At 43.0% G+C, this 16,686-nt stretch overlaps 1 protein-coding gene across 1 annotated transcript in view; it reads right to left on the bottom strand.

Moving 5' to 3' along the window:
• Nucleotides 1-2,115: 2,115 nt before the first annotated feature.
• LOC144698006 (tetraspanin-5) overlaps nt 2,116-16,686 on the bottom strand; it is a 92,870-nt gene continuing 78,299 nt past the window's right edge. Inside the window, exons 6-8 of the mRNA XM_078569977.1 lie at nt 15,215-15,262; nt 9,913-10,029; nt 2,116-3,818 (exon numbers count right to left, since the gene is read on the bottom strand). Coding sequence (XP_078426103.1) covers nt 3,753-3,818; nt 9,913-10,029; nt 15,215-15,262 — 231 coding nt within the window. The 3' untranslated portion in view covers nt 2,116-3,752. The remainder of the gene's footprint in view (nt 3,819-9,912; nt 10,030-15,214; nt 15,263-16,686) is intronic.

Genomic DNA, 16,686 nt, shown 5'->3' with positions numbered 1-16,686 from the left:
AGACCCCAGGAGATTCTCCTTTACTGTGGCAGCAGGCTATTTGACTCTGGAGGCCACCATATCTAAGCCCAAACCTTTGCTCACCTGACATGCCCAATGTTCTCGGAATCATAAAGGTTGTGAGGAGGAGGGAATAAACCCACATTGATTTTCCTTACCTTAACTCAGGAATGCTCAGGCCCAGCACTACTGTTTCAAAAAGAGCGGATTTCCATTCTTACAGCAACTTTCACGACCTCAGGACATCTCAAAGTACTTCACACTTTGTTTCGAATTGTAGTCAACATGGCAGCTAAGGTGCACACAGCAAACTCCTGCAGACAGCAATGTGATAATGACCAAATAAACTATTTTTAGGTGTTGGTTGAGGGATAAGTATTTGTCCAGTGAAAACTGTCCTGATCTTCTTCAAAATAGCACTAAGAGCCTTTCGACCATTCCAGGCGACAGACAGGGCCTTAGTTTAGCATTTAATCCAAAAGATGGCGCCTCTAACTGTGTAGCACTCTGCCACTGAGAACGTCAACAGCCTAGATTTTTGTGCTCAAGTCTCTAGAGTTCTGACTCAGAGCCGAGAGTGCGATCAACTAAGCCACAGCTGACACTGACAAAAGCTGCAGATAAACGGACAGCCTTGACTTGCCAACAATATCATGTCAATAACCCACTCAGAGGAAGTTCTGTTAAGTTGTCGAGAAAAAAATACGTTATTTTTCATGGGCAATGTGACCGCAGTAAAATAGAGAGATTAAAGTGAAGAGCTTGGTAATTACTTACATCCATTTAGCCATTGCTGTACATTACTGGGCCATCCCAGCCTGTCCCAACACAGGGCAAAGTAGGCACCTCTTCCCAAAACCAAGCTACTTTGACATCTATAGGTTTTTGACTCAATTAGGGGTTGCCTGCTAATTCTCTGGATATATTCGAGGAGGTTTGGTTGCAGACCCCCAGCTGCTCCCCACTCCCCCTCTGGCCCCCACACCATTGACCGTCTGGCATGTCCATCCTTTAGGGCCGGCCCATCCTCCCTCGGCCAATTCGAAATGAAGTCTTCATCTTCCCATTGGATAAATCTTGACTGTTGATCAAGCAGCCATTTTTCCATTTGCAATATTTTTTATTAACTATCGAAAATGAAATACAAAAAATTCTAACACTATGATTTTTTTCTCCCAGGTTTTGCTCACAAGTGTGTCCTGGAGATTAATCTGGAGACTCCAGGACAACCCGGCAGGGTTGGTAGCCCTACCCTTAATTTATTAGGCTGGGAGATGGTCAAAAGTGACCATTAACATTCAGGTATAAGAACAGAAAATGCTGGTAACACTATATAAAAATGTTGGAACTATAATCGCTATTCTTTCACTATCACTGCGTTAGAATCCTGGGACTCCCTTTCTAACAGCACTGTACGTACCAACACCACAGGGACGGCAGTGGTTCAAGGCCATGGCTCACTACCACCTTCTCAAGGGCAATTAGGGATGGGCAACAAATGCTGGCAGAGCCAACAACGCCCAAACTCAGCAGGTCTGGCAGCATCAGTGGAGAGAGAAGTAGAGTTAACGTTTCAAGTCAATGACCTTTCCATCTGATAGAAGGTCACAGACCTGAAACATTAACTCAATTTCTCTCTTGACAGATGCTGCCAGAGTTAACATTTCAGGTCTGTGACCTTCCATCAGATCCTATGACAGGTCATTGACTTGAAACGTTAACTCTACTTCTCTCTCCACTGATGCTGCCTGACCTGCTGATTATTTCCAGCATTTTCTGTTTTTATTTCAGATTTCCAGTATCTGGGTCAGGCTCCAATCACCTTTCAAAGCAGTTCTCAAGTGTTAATCCACGTGTCTTTAAAAGTGCAGCAAAATCAGGAACTCACGTGGTAAAAAAATATATTTTTTTTTATTCTGGCAGATTTATTTTTGTCCAAAGTTCAGCACTGAAGTCAAAATATGTGGTATTTTTGCTCACTTCTGACAAATTTAGATAAATATACGCTCCAATTTACAGCTGCAATTATATTTTGGGGATTGTCATGGGAAATAAATTGTGATACTTTAACACTTGGTGTGAAAGGTCTGCATTTTGAAAGTACACATCCATCAGTATATAAAAGTGTTTCTTTTATTTAAAAGTGGATAATTACTATCCACAAACCAGTACAGTGACATCTCAAAAGAAACAGCAACTTCATCTTCTGTGGATCTCACTACAGTATCATTCAGAGATAAGGTTAGTCCACAGTGTAATTTGGGTGAATACGTAATACTCTTATGTGAAGGGCTATCCACTCATCATATCTCAGCAAGAGATCCCAGCAAATTATCATGCAACACTGTGCAAACAGAAGGCAGCTGATTAAACATGCTCATAACTGTCAAACCCAACACTGGCACAGAAGCTGGATGCAAGCAGTATTAACAAAAGTACAAGAGGAAATTGAGAGACTTAGGACTATGTAATACTGAATATTTATCACTAGGAAAACGCATTTTTTTTTAAATAACTCGCCCAGTTTCAGCTCTTGCTTTCACCTTGGGTTATACTGCAAGGTAAAGGGGACCACTATTATACCTCAATTATTATTTGCAAGTGGGTGAATTAAGTGATCGATTCATTGCATTTCTGTGAAACGCTTTGAACGAATGCTTTTGGTGCATCAATTTTTTTTTTAATATATTACAATAGGGTTTTGCTTTAACAAAGTAACCTTAAACATGCCCATGAATAACATTGCTTTGTTATGTTATCTTGTGCTTCCACAAAAACTTTTTAACTGAAGACATTTTCCTACATATAACACTATAACTTTGATCTTTCATTTATTTACATGAAGGGTAGTCACCTTCCTTTAGAACAGAAAGGAAGTTTAAAGGAGGAAAATACCACTCAATAGAATTAGATAAGGTACATTGTCCCTTTTTTCCACTTAATGAAAAGCATATATATATATTTGGCAAAGAACTTCACAAAAACAACATCAAATGACTACCCTGGGTCACAGGCGCATGAAATTCAACCATCCAAATCATCCTGTGAAGGTCCTTCATCTGCGCTGTTACTCCCTCAATCCTGTGTTTCAAGGTGCTGTGAAGTTTTCACCTGGGAGGGGGGTAGAGAAACGAAACAAGGTACACGGAAGGGTTAGGGCAATGGGGATTGCAGTAGACAGCTCCCAGTAAAGAGCTGGCATTGGCCCAACTACAATGGCCTCCTTCTGTGCTGCAAATTCTATGATCAATGTCATTAATTTTACTAGGGGGGAGAAGGTCAGAGTTTGTCACTGTGCAGGGTAAAGGGAGAGACATTTTAACTCTGTGCTTTCAAACGCAGGACAGTTATCTCTGGCATGCTGGTGTCTTCAGTTATCTGTTATGTTCAACACCACGACCCAATGTGCCGAACTATTAAGTAGGATGAACACGTTCAGCCAGACTTTCACTGAAGATGCTTCGTTTTGAATCTCCTCTAGGCAGTTTGTGATGACAGCATCGATCCCGCCTAATCCAATCACAGTCACACTTTTGGAGAGCAGATGGGGTGGCGGGAGTGGGGGGGTGGGGTGGGGAGCGGTTGGGAGAAAGACGGGAGGGAAACAACCATTTCTCAAAGCATCATGTGCATCTCTCCCCACCCTTATCATGGAACATTGCATGATTCAGCACGCAAGTGACATTCTGAGAGCTGCTGAGTTTTCTTGTCTTGATCCCATGCTGTGTTCACTCTGTGATGGGGGTGTCAAGTCACCAGCTCGCCCTGACTGCTTCAATATCACTGACCAAATTTTGAGACAGGCAGATGCCAAAAATCTGAGAGAGAGAGAGAGAGAGAGAGAGAAAGAGAAAAATAAAATAATATATATTGAATTTTAAATACCGAGGTACAATTTGGTTTACAAATATTACGGTCATTTCAAAATGAGTTTAAATATTCCAAAAGGTCTATGCACATGAATTCTTGGTGAAATTTAAAAGTTTTTGTTTTAAAGTTAGCCACCAGTTTCCATAGTTCACATTTGCACAAAGGTAGAGAATTTACAGCAGAGAAATAGGCCATTCGGCCCAACTGGTCAATGCTAGTGCTCATCCTTCATAAGAGTCTCCTCCCAAACTACTTCACCTCACCCTATCAGCATATCCTTCTATTCCTTTCGCCTTCATGTGTTTATCCATCTTTGTTTCTTTAGGCTTTTGACATGGTCCCACATGGCAGAATGGTTTAAAAAAATAAAAGCCCGTGGGATCCAAAGGAATGTAACAAAGCTGAATACAAAATTGGCTCAGTGTCAGGAAACAAAGGGTATTGGTTGATAAGCGTCTTTGTGTCTGGAAGGCTGTTTCCAGTGGGGTACCACAGGGCTCAGTACTAGCTCCCTGTTTTTTTGTGATATATATTAATGATTTCGACGTAAATGTAGGGGGCATGATCAAGAAATTTGCAGATGACCGAAAAATTAGCCATGTGGTTGATAGCGAGGAGGGTTACTGTAGACTGCAGGAAAATATCAGTGGACTGGTCAGGTGGGCAGAAAAATGACAAATGGAATTCAACCCAGAGAAGCGTGAGGTGATGCATTTGGGGAAGTCAAACAAGGCAAAGGATTACACAATAAATGGGAGGATACTGAGAGGTGTAGGGGATGTGAGGGACCTTGGAGGTCTAATAAAGGTGGTTAAGAAGGCAAATGGAATCCTTTCATTTATTGGCCGAGGCATGGAATATAAGAGCAGGGAGGTTATGCTGGAACTATATAAAACATTAGATAGGCCACAACTTGAGTACTGTGTGCAGTTCTGGTCACCTCATTGTAGAAAGGATGTAATTGCACTGGAAAGGAGACAGAGGAGATTTACGAGGATGTTACCATGACTGGAAAATTGCAGCTATGAGGAAAGATTGGATAGGTTGGGGTTGTTCTCCTTGGAACAAAGGAGGAGGTGTCAGCTGTGGCTCAGTTCATAGCACCCTCGCCTTTGAACCAGAGGGTTGTGGGTTCATGTCCCACTCCCGGAAACCAAGAACTGTGATTGTACGCGAAAGAGTTGCAATCTGTGACTGTTGATAACTCGAAAGAGTTTGGAACAAAGGAGGCTGAGGGGAGATTTGATTGAGGTGTACAGGATTGTGAGAGGCCTGGATAGACTGGATAGGATGGACCTGTTCCCCTTAGCAGAGAGGTCAGTGACTTGGGGGCATAGATTTAAAGTGATTGGTAGAAAGATTGGACAGGTGATGAGGAAAATGTTTTTCATCCAGAGGGTGATAGTGGTCTGGAACTCTCTGCCTGAAAGGGTAGCAGAGGCAGAAACCCTCAACTCATTTAAAAGGTGTCTGATATGCACCTGGAGTCCCGCAAACTCCAGGGCTATGGACCAAGTGCTGGAAAATGGGATTAGGTGGGGGGCTCATTTTTCAGCTAGCGCAAGCACGATGGGCAGAGTGGCCTCTTTCTGTGCCGTAAATGTTTCTACATTTTCAGAATTGTCTAAATATCTGAAAGGGAGGGATGTGGGGAGAGGGCAGGGGAGTGGCAGTAGGTGAACTGCTCCTTAGAAGAGCCAGCACAGACACGATGGGCCAAATAGCTGTAACAATTCTATTCTATTCCCCGAAATGCGTCTGCTTTTTGATTCAACCACTCCCTGTGGTAGCGAATTCCACATTCTCACCATTCACTGGATAAAGAAGTCTCTCCTGAATTCCCTTTTGGATTTTATTAGTGACTATCTTGTGTCTAAGGCCCCCTAATTCTGGACTCCCAAGTGAAAACATCTCTATATACCCCTATCAAATCCCTTCCTAGTTTTAAAGACCTCTATCAGGTCACCCCCTCAATCTTCTAGAGAAACGAGCCCAGCCTGTTCAGTCTTTCCTACTTTGTTTGACAAGATTGTGAGGAAAAATGCGCTTTTTCCGGACTCCCTTGTGGTCCTCTTGGGAGCCGTTGGAAAATAAGTCATCCTGTCAGTCATGTTCAGACCTTTCCCCATCGCTGTCGTCATCACATCTTTACTCTGCACACATGCACGCCAACCCTCCCAAACACCACAGCCACAGCCCACTGAGCAATTGGGTTGCCAACCCTCCAGGGATGTCCTGGATTCTCCAGCAATTAAAAGTTAAGCCAGAAGATAAGAAATCACAGGGACCTTAAAAATAAGAATGCAAAATACAAAAGCAAAACACTGCAGTTGCTGGAAATCTGAGATTAAAAAACAGGAAAAGGTGGAAATAGCACGTCTGGCAGCATTGAAGGAGACAGAAACAGAGCCCGAATTTTGATGAATGGTTATTGTCCTGAAACATGAACTCTGTTTCTCTCAATAGTTGCTGCCTGGCCTGCTTGAGTATGTCCAGCATTTTTGCATATTTTCCACTTCTCTAGAGCACTTTTGTTCATTGGTGGTAAAATATTTTGGAGATGGGAAGCGGATAAAACTGTCTGACTGGGAGGTCCAGTTTCTCACGTGATGAAACCTCCAGGGAAACATCTAATCAGAGTTGGCGACCGTACCTGCACAGGTAAGAAGCACTGCGACCTTTCGCAAGGTTTACTGGAGGGGACCAGCCGCCCCACGTTACAGAATAAATGCAAGAGGGAGCAGCTGTGTCTCAGCTTGTTCTCCTGAGGTTTGGGCTGAGCAAAAGAATGGGGAGTTGTCCAAGATGTTGTTTGAAGCTTGGTCATCGGGGGAAGACTTTGGTAAACAACCATGTTATGCCACACTTTGCCAAAAAAGGGTCAGAACCACAGGCCAAGCTAACTAGCTTCCGCCGTGCTAACAAGAAAACAGATGTTTATCCTAACAGAAGCTATTCAAAGATATGATTAGCAAGAGAAGAAGCCAGTAATTCTGAGCCAATTAGCCCATGTACCCGTTTTGAAAAGACAGAGTGAGCTTCAGATGTTTTGATGGGTTCCCACAATTTGCAAAAGAATGGCCAATTTTAGCTGAACTTCCTTGCGTGTAAACGTTCCACTCCTTAAAAGGAGTTGGCAACAAACGCTGGCCTTGTCAGCCAAAAAAACAAAACAACATAATGGTCAGAAAGCTGGAGGTTGCCAGGGGTGAAACCCCAGCTTCCAGCAGGAAAGCAAAGCAGAAACTTAATGCGTTGTAGCGATTTTAGCAATTTGTGCAGACTTGCTAATTGCCACAATATTACGTGCACGGTTCCGGTCTCCACAGTACCAAAAGAATATAATGACACTGGAGAAGGTGCAAAAAAAAAATACCAGAACTCAGAGATTATACACATCGGACTGAACAGACTGGGTGGGGTTCTTTTCTCTGGAAATGTGAAGGTTGAGGAGTGAGCTGATGGAGGCCTTTAAAAGCGTGGAGGGGTCTGATAGAGATGATGCTTCCCCTTGTTGAGAACATTAAAACTATAGGCCATGAAGATAAGGATGGTCACTAATAAAACCAATAACGTAATTAGGAGAAACTTCTTTGCCCAGAGTGGTGAGATGTGGAACTCACTAGCACAGGGAGTAGTTGAGGTGAATAGTATAGATGAATTTGGGTGCGAGTGGGGGGGTAGTGGAGGGAGGCAGTGGGGAACTGGATAAACACATGAGGGTGAATGAAATAGAAGGACATGCTGATAGGGTGAGATGAAGAGGGGTGGGAGCAGGCTCACGTAGCGCACAGACACCAGCAAGGGCCAGTTGGGCCGAATAGCCTGTTTCCGTGCTGTGCATTCCATACAACGCCATGAGACTTGTGGTTGGAGAGAACACCATGGGAACAATGGAAAATTGCTCAATGAAGCGAAGCCTGGCTCAGTACTCGAGATCTCGCACTCAGCAGCATTTACATTTCCAGAAGGATAGGAAGAGCTGTAGAATGTCTGAGCGTCAGTGAATTGGAGTTATTGTAAATCTGAACAGGATGTGCTGAGGAAAGGGCTAAAGGCTGACAAGCATTTGGAAGAGCGCTGATGAACAGGATATGAGGCACTTGATACCGAGGAATGAGGATGTACAAATAAATATAGGCAATATTACACAGTATTTTTCAAACGCTCACATATAAAGAGAGGCAGAGTGCATTCTACAAAATGAGGAAGAGTCAATAAGTTACAAATACATTCACATAGCACCTTTCACAACCTCGTGAAATCTCAAAGCACTTTACAACCAATCAAGTACTTTTGACATCTAGTCACAGCAAGCTCCCACAAACAGTAAGATTATAATGGTCAGATAATCTGTTTTTAGTGATGTTGGTTGAGAGATTGGCCAGGACATTGGGGAGAACTCTTCACTTCTACAAGATATTGGCCATGGGTTCTTTTACATTCACCTGAGGAGACAGAGCGGGCCTTGGTTTAATGTCTCATCCAAAAAGACAGCACCTTTGTCAGCTGCAGCACTCCCTTAGGTACTGCAATTGAGTGTCAGCCTAGATATTTGGCCTCAAATCTCCACAGGAGGACTTAAAGCCGCAACTTCCTGACTCAGAGAGGCGAGTGCCACCCACGAGAGCCACATCTGATATTGATAGTGTAGGAAGTGGAAAATTCCCCCCGTACTCAGCATATATGCTCCCTCATTATCTAATCACTGCAAATAAAGCAGACTTGAAGAATAGCAACTTTGTACTATCCCCCTGTTAGTCCAATTTAATAATCAGGGGAAATTGGTAGAGGCAGCAAAGCATTCGTGTGTCAGCTGTGGGGTGATCACGGGTAAGTTGTGAAGGCATTAGAGAGAACGCAGAAAAGATTCATGAGAATGGTTCCAGGGACCAGGAATCTCAGTTACGTAAATAGATCGGAGAAGTTGGGACTGTTTTCCTTGGAGAAGAGAAGGTTGAGAGTAGATTCAATAGAGGCGTTCAAAATCCTGAGGGATCTGGACGGGGTAGATAGGGAGAAACTGTTCCCATTGGTGGAAGGATCCTGAACAAAGGGGCACAGATTTAATGTAACTGGCAAAGGAAGCAATAGAGATGTGAGGAGAAACGTTTTCACATAGCGAGTGGTTAAGGTCTGGAATGCGCTGCCTGAGACTGGTGGGGACAGGGTCAATCAAAGCAACCAAGAGGGAATTGGATTATTATCTGAAAATGTGCAGGGTTACGTGGAGAAGGCGGGGAATGGCACTAGGTGAACTGTTCATTCGGAGAGCTGGTGCACACGTGACAGACTGAATGGTCTCCTTCTGCGCTGTAACGATTCTGTGACCGTCAAATTTACAGTGAAACTTAAAAAATGGCAGTGTTGCATTTTTCACTTTGCACACCACTCACTCTCCAGACCTTACAGAGGAAACACTGATGCTATCTGTCCAAGTTGGATCAGGCCCAGGTTTCAGAACTGAAAAGAAAACATTTCTTTCCCCACAGCACCGCCCTGTCTCCGGGGGAGTGCATGTTTATCTTTAATAACGTTCCAGTAAGATTTACCCTAAAGAAGATGCCAGTGCGAATCATGTAACACTAAAATACGTCATCCGCTTTTCCTAGAGACACCACACATTACAAAACTGAACAGCAACTTGCATTTATATAGCACCCTTGACATAATAAAACATCGCAAGATGCTCATAGGGAGCGATTATCAAATAAAACTTGACATCGAGCCGCATAAGGAGAAATTAGGAAAAAGTGACCAAAAGCTTGATCAAAGAGGTATGTTTTTAAGGAGCATCTTAAAGGAGGAGTGAGGTAGAAAGGTTTGGGGAAGGAATTTCTGAGTGTAGGGCCCTGACAGTTGAAGGCATGGCTACCAGTAGTGGAGCGATGAAAATCGGGGACGCTCAAGAGGCTAGAATCGGAGGAACACCGAGATCTCAGAGGGTTGTGGGGCTGGAAGAGGCTACAGAGATAGGGAAGGGATGATGCCATGGAACTAAGTGCAGCAAACTCAAGAAAAACACATGACAATAATCCTCACCTGTAACAATGCAATTCCAATAAATATTCCTGCAACCACAGTCAGATTTTCCTGAAGCCATTTCTCAAACTGCCCCACACAACCTTTAGTGTAAATATAATTCTGTTGCTCAAGCACCTATAAATAAAGCAAACGTAATTAAAATTAATGTCATATTGTGATCAGCAGTGAAAATCCTGAGCGGCCAACATTTAAATAAACTGATCCTGTGAGTCTCGTGTTACATTTAGTTTGAAAAATCTCTTTTCAACATTAATCCAGGTGGGTAGAAAAATCTGATAGAGTTAGGTCACAGATCACCCATGACCCCATAGAACGGGAGGACAGCCTTGAGGAGCTAAATGGCCTCCTCCTGTTCCTATGTTCCTAGTAGGCCACAGCAGGGAAAAGCAATGATTACAAATCATTTTATGTCAACCATAGCTCAGTGGGTAACACTCACACCTCTGAGTCAGAAGGTGGGAGGTTCAAGTCTCACTCCAGAGACCTGCACGAAATCTAGGCTGACGCTCTAGTGCAGTACTGAGGGAGTGCTGCACTGTCTTTTGCATTGGACATTAAACTGGGGCCCCATCTGCTCTCTCGGGTGAACATAAACGATCCCACAGCACTTTTTGTAGGGTACGGGAGTTCTTGCCAGTGTCTTGGCCAATATTTATCCCTCATCTAATATCATAAAACAGATAATCTGGACATTTCCACATTGCTGTTTGCGGGAGCTTGCTGTGCAGAAAAGTGCCGTGTTTCCTACATTGCAACAGTGACCACATTTCGAAAGTACTTCATTGGCTGTAAATGCTTTGGGACATCCTGTGGTCATGAAAGGCACTATAGAAATGTCATTCTTTCTTTCTAGAAGGTAATGAGTCTTTGCTACACTTCAGTCTGAATCAAAATACATCAAGCAATGGAAGGGAATTAACAAATTCTTTACTTGTTGGTGACGTCTTCAAAACAAAAAAAGGACACAGTTTATAAACAGTAGGAAGTTGGAGTAAAAAGTGAGGTGGGTCAGTTTTTAAATTACACACACAGGGGGATATCCATATAGACAGGATCCAGGAGGTGGATGGCACGTTTCCTCTCCCTGCCTCTCCAGCTCATGTTCTACAAGATGGTGTGTTCCAGGGTAAGCCGAGAGAGGGAAAGCAGCTGAGGGTGAAGAAGAAAATAAAGAACTTGCATTTCTATAGTGCCTTACAAGCCCTCAGGGCGTTCCAAAAGTGCTCTACAACCAATTTAGGTGCTTTCGATGTGCAGCCACCATTGTAAAGTAGAAAATGCGACTGCCACAACACGCCACCACAAACAGCAAAGAGATGAACTCAGGGGGAGATGGTGGTGTAGTGTTAATGCCACTGGACTAGTAATCCAGTGGCCGCGGCTAATGATCTGGAGAAATGGGTTCAAATCCCACCACGGCAGATGGTGCAATTTGAATTCAATTAATAAATCTGGAATATAAAGCTCGTCTGAGTAATGGTGACCATGACAACCGTCATCGGTTGGTGCAAAAACCCATCTGGTTCATTAATCCCCTTTTAGGGAAGGAAATCTGCCATCCTTACCCGGTCTGGCCTACATGCGACTCCAGATCCACGGCGATGTGGCTGACTCTTATCTGCCCTCTGAAATGGCCGAGCCAAACCACTTCAGTTCAAGGGCAATTAGGGATGGACAACATATGCTGGCCTTGGCAGTGACACCCACGTCCCATGAAAAAAATAAATTAACGATCAATGAATAAAAGCAAAATACTGCAGATGCTGGAAATCTGAAATAAAAGCAGAAAATGCTGGGAAAAAATCAGCAGGTCTGGCAGAGAAACAGAGTTAACATTTAGAGTCTGTATGACTCTTCTTCAGAGCTAAAGAGAAGTAGAAATTGATGGATTTTACACTGATTAAGAGCAGATGGGGCAAAATAGAAGGTTAGGGATAGGTGAGAGCTCAGGAGAGATTGACAAAGATGTCATGGACACAAGACAAAAGGAGTGTTAATGGTAGTGGTAAAGACTAAAGAAGGTGCTGATAGCGAATGTGTTAATAGATTATAATTATCAATGAATCTGTTCTAGTGATAATTGTTGTGGGACAACTATTGGCTAGGAGACCAAGATAGTTCTTTTGCTCTTCCTCGCTTAGTGCTGTGGGATCATCTCCACCTGAGGGGGCAGACGGGGCCTCGCTTTAGAGTCTCCGCGGCAAGTGGCACCTCTGACAGTGCAGAACTTCCTCAACACTGCGCTGGGTGTGTCACCCTAGATTACACGCTCAGATTTCTGGACTGGACAAGTCTTCTGACATAGAATTCTCATCTCTGTGGCTTTTCAGGACTTTTGCTAAAATTTCCATGCCTTTTGATACTTTTAATCAGGATTAAAAAAACAAGCACATATTTATTATGACAAAACTGCAACCCCAGGGGTGGGGAGTAGCAGACAAACCTTGATGGATGTTGAAGGACTGAACAGCACTAGCAAGCTGCATAGTCAGCAGTGACTAGTGCTGAATCACTTGTCAAATGGTACAAACATTGGAAATAGACTGCAATATTTTGTTTTCAATTACAAGGACTGATTACAGAGCTATATAATGATAGAGCAGAAAGAGGCCATTCAACCCATTGTGCCTGTGCTGGCTCTTTGAAAGAGCTATCCAATTAGTCCCATTCTCCCTGCTCCTTCCCCATAACCCTGCAAACGTTTTCTTTTTCAAGTATTTACCCAGTTCCCTTTTGAAAGTCACAACTGAATCTGCTTCCACTACCCTTTCAGGCAGCCCATTCCAGATCATCATAGCTCACTTTATAACATAATAAATAATATTTCTTTTTAAAATAAATATATGGTTGGGTGGTGGTGAAGGAACATTCCAACCTGAACTCAGTGCTTTCTTCACACTGGAAGTGAGCAGGTTTGTGTTACAGCACATCATAAAGATTCAAGATATTGTACTTGTGTTAATTCTGCATTGCAAAAGCAGATGTAAAAGTAATTGGGAGTTGGAAGTGCTGCTTCATTGGGAAACAGTCTGACTCAAGCATTGGAAAATGAGGTCACAACATAGGTCAACGCAAACAGGATTGATGTGCGAGTAGGACGTGGTGTGGGATAAGAAACAGGCAACAGAGATTTTAGATCAGCTGCAGTTTACAGAATGGTGGGAGATCAACCAGATCATCATCGGAAACAGTCAAGCCTGGAGCTGCAGAAGGCATGGATGAGTACTTCCTTGAAGAAAATGACCAAGTGGGGAAGGAGGTCAGTGTAGTAGCCCTCCCCAAACTTGTATCATTATAAGTGTTTCTCAATTTCAGGCTAGGGTGAACCCCTAGGAGTACAGTTGTCCATTTTGGAATGTCCAGAATGGCAAGTCAGAACCCTGGGAAATTATTCCACTATCTATAATATTCCTCCAATGAAAGAAATCTATTGCAGTGTCTACGTCCAGGGGATTTACTGACATTTTTATTATTAGATTATCGGATGGGCGGGAGCATGGGTGATACTTGATGCAGGGGGCGAGGTTGATGTTATTCTCATTTTACTGCAACACAAAGCTGGACTACATCCCCTGACTGTGCTCACAGTCTAACAGAACTGCAAACAGATCTTAGTCAACACCAAGTCTTGGAACACACCATGGACCAGATTAGCAGTGTGACAATGCACATTTACAAAGCAGTAGAACCATCCCAGATTTCTCAGAGAGTATGAATACCTCCATCAAAAATCTCAAAGTGGGGATCCATAGATTTCCGTTTAGCAAAGATATCAAGGAATATAGAACCGACATGGTTAAATGAAGTTGAGATACAGATCTAATTAAATGCTGGAATAGGTTTGAGGGGCTGAAAGCTTGCTCTCGTTCCCACGTTCCTATTATCTCTTCCCAAATATCCTTCATCTTTTCAGGCATTGCAGCTGAAGTCAAGGCTGGAAATCACAGAATGTTACAGCGCAGAAGGAGGCCATTCAGCCCATCGTGTCTACACTGGCTCCCCAAATGAGCTTCATGACTTAATTCCATTCTCCTGCTTTTTCCCTGTAACCCCGCACATTGTTTCTATTCTATTCAAATAGCTATCTAATGCCCTCTTGAATGCCTCGATTGAACCTGCCTCCACCACACTTCCAGACAGTGCATTCCAGACTTGAACCACTTGTTGTGTGAAAAAGTTTTTTTCACATCACGCTTGCTTCTTTCACAAATCACTTTAAATCTGTGCCCTCTCATTCTCAATCTACTCTGTCCAGCCCCCTCATGATTTTAAACACCTCTATCAGACTTCCTCTTAGCCTTCTCCTCTCCAAGGAGAACAGTCTCAACCTCTCCAATCTATCTTCATAACTCAAGTGTCTCATCCCTGGAACCATTCTTGTAAACCTCTTCTGCACTCTCTCCAGTCCGATCACATCCTTCCTATAGTGTGGCACCCAAAACTGTACCCAATACTCCAGCTGAGGTCTAACTAGTATCTTATATAAGCTCAGCATAATCTCCTTGCTCTTGTACTCCATACCCCTATTGATAAAACCCAGGATACTATATGCTTTATTAACTGCTCTCTCCACCTGTCCTGCTCTATGCACATATACACCTGAGTCTCTCTGCCCCTGCACGCGCTTAAGAATTGTGCCCCTTATTTTATATTGACTCTCCATGTTCTTCTTACCAAAAGGAATCACCTCACACTTCAAATGTCTGCTTCCTGGTCACCACCAAACACCAACTCTAACCAGCAGCACAAGAACACCTCACTGTTCCTTCACTCCATGTGGCTGCTTCATACACTTGGTATTTTCAACACAGCTATAATGGGCAGACTCAAAAGCAAGAAATAGAAATCCAAACACTCCCACACTGCAAAATGTCCACAGTATCTATGGACAGCACTCTGTCAAACAATGAGTTGGAAATGGGCTGGGACTTACAACGGAACTCACAGCAAAAGGTCTATTTTACAGCAGGAGTCTAATTGAACAGTGTGCTACAGCAGTCTACAGACTGTATATAAACAGAGGCCCTACAAACTACAGCATGCAGAACTCATTGCTGCAGCTACAGTGAGTATCTTTGTAAAAGCAGATTTATCTGCACCGGCTCTCCAAATGAGCACCAGGCTTACCCAACTATCTCCGGGTTGGCTTGGAATAGTGGTGTCTGTCTGCAGCCAACCAAATGTCTATGCTTTAAATGTATCACATGCACAGAAAGCCAAAATGGAACTAAAGAAGCTCATTTAATGTTTAGCATCAAGGTCCCTTTAGCCCTTCGTTCTATCACTCCTTCCTACTCACCTCCTTCAGTCTCACATCATAACCACACTGGGTGTTAATGACATCCTCCTGAAGAAAGAAGATAATATTGAAACAACGTGAACTGTTAGCAAACATAAGCTTTACCACATGAATTAAATAAGTTTCTACTAATGTCATAGCCCTTGGAGTTGTACAATATATATAGTATATAGATTTATATCTGTAGGTGGAAGTGCATTATATTTTCACTAGTTGACTATCAGATAGGGATGAAATTGCGATAAAGAAAGATCTTACTTCTCTATAGTGTCTTTCATGACTTCAAGACATCCAAAAAGCACTTTACAGCCAATGAAGTACTTTAAGTCCAGTCATTGTCGTAATGTGGGAACAGTGCCAGCCAATTTTCACACAGCAAGCTCCCACAAACAGCAATGTGATAATGACCAGATAATCTGTTTTTGTGATGTTGGTTGAAGTACAAACATTGGCCAGGGCACTAGTGAGAACTTCCCTGCTCTTCTTCAAAATAGTGCCATGGGATCTCCTATATCCTCCCAAGAGGGTGGTTGGGACCGTGGATTAACGTCTCATCCAAAAGACAGCACCTCCAACAATGCAGCATCCCATGTACAAGTTTGCTTTACCATTTTCTCTTTTTGTCCATTGTATAGCCGTTAATTAGCTATAAAACAGCTTAATGTTCTGTTAACTGTATTCCTCTCCGCAGTTGCTGTCAGACCTGCTGAGTTTTTCCAGGTATTTTTGTTTTTGTTAATATTCTGTCAGGTTCCATGTCGAGGTTTAAAGGAAACAACAGGCCCTTGAACATTGGTTCCCAATCTAGACAACAAGTCTATTTTAAGGACAATTCTAACTCGGAGGAGAGCATTTTGTGTCCAGGGTATTGGCAGAGGGTAAATTTAATCTTTAGATTAGAACCAACTGTGCGTTTCTATCATTTTCTGTTTTAATTTCAAATGTCCTGCATCTCCGAGGTTTCTTCCCTCGAATTCTCCTCATGTTTTTGCCTTGTCCTTGTGTGGCCATACTTATCATCTTAGTTTTTTTGCCTGTTCATTCTTTCCTTCAATGTCTTCATATTGCCTCGACATCTTCAAAGCTCTTATGGCCTCGCCCCTATCTCTTAACTTCTCCAACTCCAAAACCTTCGGAAATTTCCACACTCCTTTAATTCTGGCCACTTTAGCATCTCTGATTTTAATCGCTCCACCATTGGTGGCCATGCCTTCAGATGCCGAGGCCCTAAATTCTGGAATTCCCTCCCTAAACCTCTCTGCCTCCTTACCTCTCTCTTCTCCTTTAAGACACTACTTCAAACTTAGCTCTTTGACCAAGCTTTTGGTCGCCTGTCCTTATAACTCACGTTGTTCAGTATCAAATCTTGTTTGAAACACTCCTACAAATGAATGCAAGTTGTTGCTGCCACACTTCTATTTTGAGGATCTTGCTGGTAATTGAGATAAATGCCTTGCCACCTTAAACTGCTG

The sequence above is a fragment of the Cetorhinus maximus genome, chromosome 1, assembly GCF_964194155.1.
Source record: "Cetorhinus maximus chromosome 1, sCetMax3.hap1.1, whole genome shotgun sequence".
Classification (NCBI taxonomy): domain Eukaryota; kingdom Metazoa; phylum Chordata; class Chondrichthyes; order Lamniformes; family Cetorhinidae; genus Cetorhinus; species Cetorhinus maximus.
Note: the sequence above shows the minus strand (reverse complement) of the source record. Positions and strands in the feature narration are given on the sequence as shown.